At 42.0% G+C, this 9,540-nt stretch overlaps 2 protein-coding genes across 2 annotated transcripts; both read left to right on the plus strand.

Annotated features, from left to right (window-relative positions):
• Positions 1 to 611: 611 nt before the first annotated feature.
• On the plus strand, positions 612 to 3,985 carry LOC131622940 (very-long-chain aldehyde decarbonylase CER1-like). Its single transcript, XM_058893955.1, has 8 exons — positions 612 to 924; positions 1,036 to 1,410; positions 2,132 to 2,233; positions 2,319 to 2,694; positions 2,778 to 2,885; positions 2,972 to 3,265; positions 3,343 to 3,516; positions 3,607 to 3,985. Exons 1-8 carry the CDS (start codon positions 650 to 652, stop codon positions 3,790 to 3,792), a joined length of 1,890 nt encoding a protein of 629 aa, XP_058749938.1. The 5' UTR covers positions 612 to 649; the 3' UTR covers positions 3,793 to 3,985.
• Positions 3,986 to 6,027: 2,042 nt separating this feature from the next.
• Positions 6,028 to 9,260, plus strand: LOC131622873 (uncharacterized). Its single transcript, XM_058893892.1, has 3 exons — positions 6,028 to 6,996; positions 7,108 to 8,048; positions 9,233 to 9,260. Exons 1-3 carry the CDS (start codon positions 6,028 to 6,030, stop codon positions 9,258 to 9,260), a joined length of 1,938 nt encoding a protein of 645 aa, XP_058749875.1.
• The last annotated feature ends 280 nt before the right edge of the window (positions 9,261 to 9,540 follow it).

Below are 9,540 nucleotides of genomic sequence, written 5' to 3' on the forward strand. Positions count from 1 at the left end.
ATATGTTGAAACCGTACATCTTATTCACTCTCTTCTCAACCACTATATTTAAATCACCCTGGCTCGATTGAAACATGTAACTGAATTAATTATTACTTTATACACATAATGTTATGTTTCCACATTTTGCAGTAAGTTATAGTATTTTTTTTTCCTTGACCGTGTGTATATATATATATATATATATATATATATATATATATATATATATATATATATATATATATATATATATATATATATATATAAGTCGCAAGGTTTAATGGACATTTACAGACATAATAAAATAGTTTTATACTGTCATCTAATAGAAATATATCATTCTGTCATGTCATATATGTTATTTGAAATTTTCAGTATGATTTGACAAAATACATAGTCAGTCATTATTGATTAATAATGTAAAACTATTTTACACCTGTTAGTGCATATCTTTTTTTTCTTTTCTAAGTTGTATTATTTAATTTATCAAGAAATGTATATTGTTTTTTTCCCAACACTTAGTTGTTATCTGTCATTTTTTCCTTTTTTTTTGCCAAACATTGCCTTAATAATATGTGACTCTTAGAAATAAACTTTTAAAAAAGCACTATATAACTAGCTTTGCATATGGTAGTATCTCATTATCATCATCACAAATTCATATAATATGGCTTCCAAACCAGGCATCCTTACAGATTGGCCATGGAAACCTCTTGGGGACTTCAAGTTTGTGATTCTAACTCCATGGATTGCACATAGCATATACTCGTTCATATGGACTCAACGTGACCCGACATACCATCTCATATTTCCTTATATATTCATCAGAATGTTACACAACCAGATTTGGATTTCTATCTCGCGCTACCAAACTTCGAAAGGCAAATGCAAAATCGTTGACAAAGGCATTGAATTTCAACAAGTCGACCGAGAAACCAATTGGTTAATTAAATTATATTGATAATGCGCACTGCAGATTGTTAACAGTTTGTCTGCTATTTTTGAATAATTTTTATTATTAAGATTTTGATTTTTTTTTTTTTACTTTTGTAGGGATGATCAAATATTGTTGACTGCACTCTTGTTTTATATAGGATACATGATATTTCCTATGGCTTCTAATTTACCATGGTGGAGAACAGATGGTGTTGTTCTCACAGCAATATTGCATGCTGGTCCAGTAGAGTTCTTATATTACTGGCTTCATAGAGCACTTCATCATCACTATCTTTATTCTCGTTATCATTCTCATCATCATTCTTCAATTGTTACGGAACCTATCACTTGTATGAACCTTTTTCTTCTCCATTTTATCTTATTTCTTAATGAACAAGTAAGATGTCGTGGGTTTGAATCCGCGCCACTGAAGTCTGATGTCATTGTAAAATTTGATAAATTAATTGTATTAACTTTTTTTATTGATCCTTCGTTGCCAATCTATTATGCAAGAGTCTCCAACCGAAAAAAAGGATTTTCGGAGGGGCTTTAATGCTCCAAAGAAAACCAAAACTCTTGAGAAAAGGAGAGACTAAGGAGGGGCTTTTAAGCTTTTCATAAAATCTATCGTAGCATGAGCTTACGCTAAAAATACCTTCCCCGTTACAGCCCCAAGAAAACTTGTCTTGAGTCCCCTCCGTAGGCCGAAACGCACCGATTTGATCGATCAAATCCAGCCATAAAGAGATGCTGCTACTGCTGCCATTGTGGAGCAGCTCTACGGCAGACTTCCAGCACCAAACAGAGTCGACAAAACAGCCAGCCTCCGATACTGACAAGGCATCGTCGGTTGCAAGCACAAACAGCTCCGGAAATTGGAACATGAGTGCCGGCTGCCCCGCCCAATTGCTGTACCAGAACGGGACAGCAGCGCCGCTTCCGAGTTGACACCCAATTGCACCTGCAAAATTATGGTTAAAAAGAGCAGAATAATTGTCAGATGTAACCAAATCCCTCCACCAAATGGAGTCTTTTTTCTTCACGACCGATATGTCACCTATAAGGATTTTCAACCTTAAGTTTCCGTATCTAGCCTTGAGAATTTTACTCCACTCCGCCTCCTTCTCCACCAATATCCTCCACTTCCATTTGCTAATCAAAGCCAAGTTCATTATTTCGATATTTTTAACACCCAAACCACCCTCTTCCCGAGGTTTGCAAACTTTGAGTTCTTTCCTAAGAAACTCTTGTCCTTCTTTCCTAAGAAACTCTTGTCCTTCTTTCCTCTTTTCAAGTATCTCTCGTACACACCATCGTAAGTTTATAACGTTACTATATGTTGATAATAAAATTCATAACAATTTCTATAATACTAAATCCATAGAAATTTATTTTCACAGGTTTCACTCACTACATCACACGAAATTCAGGACAAATTACTCACTCTTCATGCCGATTTACGACTACATTTATGGAACAGTAGATAAAACCACAGATGCAACATATGAAGGTTGTTTGAAGAGACCAAAAGAGTCACCAGATGTGGTGCACTTAACACATTTAACATCATTTGATTCGATCTATCAATTGCGTTTGGGATTTTCTTCCTTAGCCTCCAACCCTCAAACATCTAAATGGTATATACATTTGATGTGGCCTTTTACAATGTTCTCTATGCTTATCACTTGGATTTTCGGGCGTGCCATTGTTTTAGAAAGCAACACCTTCAACGATCTTAAGTTACAGTCTTGGCTTATACCAAGAATTCAAACACAAGTATGATCATTTCTTAAAATACTTATTTGACTCACTTTGGATTTTGAACTCTGATAAATTATTTATGATTTTATACTTTGTAGTATTTCTCCAAAAAGCATAGCAAAACATTGAACAACTTGATTGAAAACGCAATTATGGAGGCTGAGTTGAATGGAGCAAAGGTGGTAAGTCTAGGACTTTTTAATGAGGTAATTACTCACATATTTTCTATTGATTTATTATTAATCTAAATTAATGTAACACTAATTACTGTTCTACAATAATCTTAATACAGAAACAACTTAATGCATACTATGAACTTTATACTAAAAGGTTCCGAGAACTAAAGATAAAAGTTGTAGATGGGAGTAGCCTAGTTGCTGCTATTGTGCTCAACAACATTCCAAAAGGAACAAATAAAGTGCTTATTCGAGGCAAGTTCAATAAGGTTACGTTTGCGATTGCTAATGCTCTATGCAGTAAAAATATAGAGGTAAATGTATTATACAAGGATGAGCTTGAAGAGCTTGAACAAAAGGTCACCATGTCAAAAGGAAATTTGTCACTTTCACCAATCAATACTTCAAAGGTGGTTGATGTAATATTATTGTCTTATATTTTAAAAATGGTGACAATTTCAATAACTAATTATATTACTGTTAATAGATTTGGTTAGTTGGAGATGAATGGGATGAAGATGAGCAAATGAAAGCACCAGAAGGAACTTTGTTCATACCATTTTCTCATTTCCCTCCAAAGAAAATGAGAGAAGGATGTTTCTACCACTATACACCATCCATGATTACTCCTAATACATTCATGAACTCACACTCGTGTGAGGTGTGTAAATTTAGCATATTTTTATAGCATTCAAATATGTACTATAATTAAAATGAGAATAATTGATTAATGTATTTATATATGTGACAGAATTGGCTGCCAAGAAGAGTTATGAGTGCATGGCGTATTGCTGGAATAATTCATGCTTTAGAAGGATGGAATGTTGATGAGTATGGTGACACTATACTTGACACTAAGAAAGTATGGGAAGCAACTATTCGCCATGGTTTTCAACCTCTAAAGATATATGCTCACAAACCATGTGTGACTAATTAATGGGTTATTATGGATATCCATTTCTCAAGTTTGAATTATCAGTTTGCTTTGCATTAGTATAAGAGGAAAGGTTTGTATTACATTAACATGAGGAAAGGGTTCTATAAGATTTCCATGTGTGCTATTTAAAATTTATAAATGTATTGAAATTAATTAGTACCCAATATGTATTGTTAATCTTATTTTATATGAAGGTCTCAACTCTCAAAAAATGTTGATGTGCGATCCATTCCCCCGTCAAAAAAATGCCCTTGACTCCAAACTTATGGAATAAACCATACATAGACATTTTAGTTCAGTTTTTATAACATAGATCTTTTCATGAGACTCTTTGTTGAGAAGGATAATTAGACAAAACCAGTACCCTCCATAGCCATCGAAAGATCGTATACCACATGATTGTTACCACACTACAAGTGACAAAAAAATGGAAGTCAGACTCAATCGATTAACGCACAACCCACAAGAAAGACCAATTATAAAGAATCTTATTTTTGAGAAGTTGTCGATAGAACATGATACTCCCTCCGTCTAAGTGTGTCATTTGTATTTTTTTTTCTCAAAATAAATGTCTTTTTACAATATCAATGCAACATTTATTATTTTTTTTCACTACTTTACCCCTATATATTAATTTTCACGTTTTTCAACAACTCTACTACCTATAATAAATAAGAGTATTTTAGTAAATGATATTACTTTTATCATTAAAATCAACACATCTAATCATTTTCTTAAGAACCGTAAAAAACTCAAATAAGACACTTATTATGAGAAGGAGGGAGTAATTCTTAAGGGGGTCAAACTATTCTAAATAAAAGCAAAAATTACTTCGAATGACTTCTCCATGAACCATGAATGACTTCTCCTCGAAAATATTTCAATTAAATTTATAAATAGAAAACACAAACTTATATTTTAATCCTATTTAATCATTAAACTCAATGATAATTATTAAAAGGTAACATACATTCTTTTTCATAAATTTAATTTTTATACTAATTTTTTTTATATTAACAATAACAAGGGACAGATGGAGGATTTTTATAAAACAGTATAAAAACATAAAATTATATCACTAAATTAATAATTAATTCCGTTTACTTATATTTAAAAAAAAAATATTTATACCGTACGTCGCGAGTGTTTTTATTGAGTAAGATGCACAGTTCCAACGTACTTTCACACCAACTAAATTTACTCCGATTAGAATTGGAAATCAGTTTGGTGCTATCATTCAATGTTATTGATTCAAAATTCAAGTTTGTTTCTTGGTTTGCTAGAAACAAATTTGTACTATCCTATCCATGAGTGTCTTACATACATTAGATACAAGTCAAAGTCACATGGTTTCAAGTGTATGCATTCACGTGCATCTCCATCTTTCATGATTAAACATTTTGTACCGAGATAATTTTACTAGGACAAAAGAGGTCGGGGATACTCTCATTAAGCAACAAAGGGCTCAATACTATGTTGTGGGGTTTGGGGGCTCTTGCCCCCACAAAAATAATAATCATGAATACTAAATCATGTATATTAATTCAATGTTTAGTTATTATTTTTGTCAATTTCAAAATAAAAACTTGCTGTTACTAATTAAAAAAACACAATCGGCTACTTATTTGTTTTAATTATTGTTCTGGTCTGGGCCGAGCAGGCCCAACCCTTGATTACCAGCCGAGCAGGCCCACTTCCCTTGGGCCCAATTACTGAACAGATAGGAGCTGCCAGTCGCGAGGACCCTGGCCGAGCAGGCCCAAACTTTTGGGCCTGCGTACTAGATAACCGTCAAGGAGTTATCCACGCACGAAGATCACGCGTCACGTCCCAGCGAAGGATTCGGTCAACCATCTCCGAACCCTACGCTATGTGCATCCAGAACGTGAGTCTCCTGCTGACTCAGCCCTAGCATGGGACGTTCTGGCAGTTCCCTAGCACGTGGGCCTCCAGTTGGATTTGGCCCAATTAGGGAACCTTGGCCCAGCGCTGGGGGCTATAAATACCCTCTTTCACTAGAGGGTCAGGTATTCTATTCTCAACTCTAAACCTCATTCTCTGATAGCTACTGACTTAAGCATCGGAGAACCTTGCAGGTACCCCCCCATCTTGCTCTTCAAGCCAGACATTACGCCTTGACGATTCTTCTGATCAGGTACGATCAGTGGCGCCGTCTGTGGGAACCTTGCTCCCCCTTCTTTAACAAAGATCAAAGCATAACCTTTCACCATCGTCATGGCCAACAACAACACACCCAGTCCTGATCCCTTTGTCCTGGAACAACTGATTGAAGATTCCAGCCGCGAACTGACAAACCGCCGCCGGCAGGAACGTGCTTTTACCGGACAGAGGCAACAGACTCAGCACATTCAACATGTCCACGACCTTCAACAAGTCCAGAACGTCGAACAAACCCGTCCTGAAGGACAGGTTCAGAACGGCGAAGACGGGCAGACCCGGCCCCAGACTGAACCAGACCAGCTCCAAGTGGTGAATGAAACTGATACCCGAGACGGGCAACACGCTTCCTCGTTCACCCACACCTCTGACAGACGAAGAAGCCGTAGCCCGGACGGGGAGGAACAGATCAACATTCCCGAGGGCGCTGATCCGACTGCCATTCTCCTACTCAAAGAGCTGCAGAAGACCAACCGCCTCATCCGCCAACAGGGCGATCGCATCCACGACCTGGAAAGGAGGCGACGATATCGCTCCCCCCAGCGGAGGCGCCATCGGTCACGTTCCTATTTCTCTTCGCGGTCTCCCCCGAGGAGAAGTCGCAAGCGCAGTCCATCTAGGTCTCGCTCCCCCTCGAGGAGAAACCGGCGCCAGCGGTCTCATTCCCGCTCTCCTCCTCGGAAGACGCGGAAGAATCAGAAACCTGAAACCACTGAAGCCAAAGATCTCTCACCCGAGCAGGAGCGCCAAGGCCCCTCCAAAGCCGTGCAGAAAGTCCGCGAGCATTCTCCAAAGGACAACCGCAAAATCTCGGGCAAACCACGCACTAAGCCCCAGCGGGGCAGACATTCAAACTCCCCTGAACCCAGTGACGAAGAGGATTTCCGCAGTCCTTTGTCCGAGCAAATCCGGCGTGTTCGTCTTCCCCGGGGGATGGAAAAACCACCAGCCTTGGACCACTATGACGGGACCACCGACCCCGATGACCATATAAGGAGCATCGAAGCTGTCATGGACTACCACGTGGTACGTGGATCCATCAAATGCCGCATCTTTCCGACCACACTAAGGAAAGGCGCGATGAATTGGTACAGGAATCTGCCCCCTAACTCCATCCACTCCTGGACCGAACTGAAGGATCTTTTCCTAAGCCACTTCACCGCGTCTCGTCGGCAACCGAAGTCAGAAGCAAACCTTGAGGCAGTAATCCAAGGTACCAACGAATCTTTGAGAGACTACCTCGACAGGTTCAACAAAGAAGCTGTCCAAGTGCAGACCGCGGACTACATGAAAAGGTACCTACTCGAACGAGGGCTCCTCCCCGGAAGCGACTTCAAAAAAGCCATCAAGATTGAGGAGGTCCACTCCATGAACGCCCTCCTTCGCAAGGCTCAGGCCTTCATCAGATATGAGGAAGCAGAGGCTGCGACCACGAGAGCGTCACGGGACAACGATGCCGCTCGCAGTTCCAACCATGAGCCCTCAGCTTCGAGGCGCGGGCACGAGAGAAGGAAGGACGACAGGTCTCTCGACATCAAAGAACGCCGGGGACCTTCTGGTCGTTTCAACGAATATACCCCGCTGAACGCCTCACGGGAAAGGATCCTAGCCGAATGCCAAAACACTGACTTCAAAAAGTCGAACATCAGACCCCCGAAGTCAAACCCCGCGAGGCCAGGAACCGACAAGTCCAAGTACTGCAAATACCACAGGAGCCATGGACACATGACCGAGGATTGCATTCACCTCAAGGACGCTATTGAAACACTGATCAAGGAAGGTCGCCTTTCAAAATACACACAGAAAGGGGAACCATCCCGAAGGGACGACCACAGAAACTCTGACGAAGGGAATTCGCCGGACAACAGGCCCCTACAGGTAGCCCTGTCAATAACCCGACCTGAAGATTTCATACCATCGGTCGGGGCACCTGCTGCACTCAGCAAATGGGAAGGATTCCCATTCGCCATGGTCGTCTCCAACGGCGGAGATCCGGGCTCTCTCACCATCAGTTCCGTGAAGAGAAAGTTCGATGAGCTGCTCAGTGCCAACGCGGACCTCGGCCCCACACTGAGAAAGTTCCGAGGGAAATCTGAACCAATCACCTTCTACCTGGAAGAGCTACCCGGCGGAGCTCCAAACGCCACGATTCCGCTGCTCGTCCGAGCAAGAATGGCGAACTTCGATGTTCGACGGGTCCTAGTCGATGAAGGCAGCTCGGTCGACATCATGTACTCCCATCTCTTCCAGACACTCCAGCTGGACGACTCACACCTCACTCCCTACGTGGGTTCAGACCTTCAAGGCTTCAACGGAGCTACCACTAAACCATGGGGCTACGTCGAGCTGATTGTCACTTTCGGAGAAGGGGAGGCTTCCAGGCAAGTCAAAACTAGGTTCTTGGTGATCGACTGCAAAACCCTATACAACTGCATCATCGGGCGCCCCACTCTGGCCGAACTGACCGCCGTACCCTCCACAGTCCACCTGAAGATGAAGTTCTACACGAGGACCGGACGAGTGGCCACCATCAACGCCGATATTGAAGCAGCCAGAAGAATCTTCGACGCTTCCGTCAAAGGATTAGAACTGATCGCTCCGCCGACCAGCTCCAACAAAAAGCCAAAAGCCGAAGACAAGCATCCTCGAGAAGATCAGCATCAGACAACCAACGTCAGCTCGGTCGACCTGGACGCCCGATTTGCAGAAGAAGAACAGAAGACTGGGGAAGAGTCGAGATCCAAATCACCTCACCCCTTCCGACCAGTTCCGGACGGAGATTTCGAGCTGGTCCCCTTGGGCGAAAACCCTGACAAAGCAGTGAAAATCGGCAAGGGGATCCCAGACCTTCCGAGGAAGCAGCTCATAGCCTGTCTTCGAGCCAATGCTGATCTGTTCGCTTGGAGCGCCGCGGAAATGCCCGGACTCGACCCTGAGGTCGCCTGCCACCACCTCTCCATCAATCCAGCCGCAAAGGCCGTAGTTCAACGTAGGCGTCGGCAGTCTCCCGAGAAAGCGGAGGCTGCCGAGAAAGCTGTAAAAGACCTCTTAGAGGCAAATTTTATTTCCGAGGCCAAGTATTCAACTTGGCTCTCAAACGTTGTACTTGTTAAGAAATCTAATGGAAAATGGAGAATGTGTGTTGATTATACTGATGTTAACCGGGCATGTCCAAAAGACGCCTATCCGTTACCAAACATTGATAGACTGGTCGACAACTCGGCCGGCTATAAATTACTATCTTTTATGGATGCTTATTCAGGTTACAACCAGATCCCGATGGCGAGTAGCGACAAGCAGTACACGGCGTTCATGACCGAGTCGGGCAATTACTACTACAACGTAATGCCCTTCGGTCTCAAAAACGCGGGCTCCACGTATCAACGGATGATGAACAAAGTGTTCCAAGGGGAGATCGGCGACACCCTCGAGGTATACATGGACGATATGATCGTCAAGTCTCGAGGGGACACCGACCACACCTCCCATCTCGAGCGCGTATTCGAGCGGGCCAGATCCTGCAAGATGCGCTTCAACCCGGAGAAATGCACATTCGGCGTCCGAGCAGGA

This window comes from Vicia villosa, unplaced genomic scaffold (genome assembly GCF_029867415.1).
Source record: "Vicia villosa cultivar HV-30 ecotype Madison, WI unplaced genomic scaffold, Vvil1.0 ctg.000045F_1_1_1, whole genome shotgun sequence".
Lineage (NCBI taxonomy): Eukaryota > Viridiplantae > Streptophyta > Magnoliopsida > Fabales > Fabaceae > Vicia > Vicia villosa.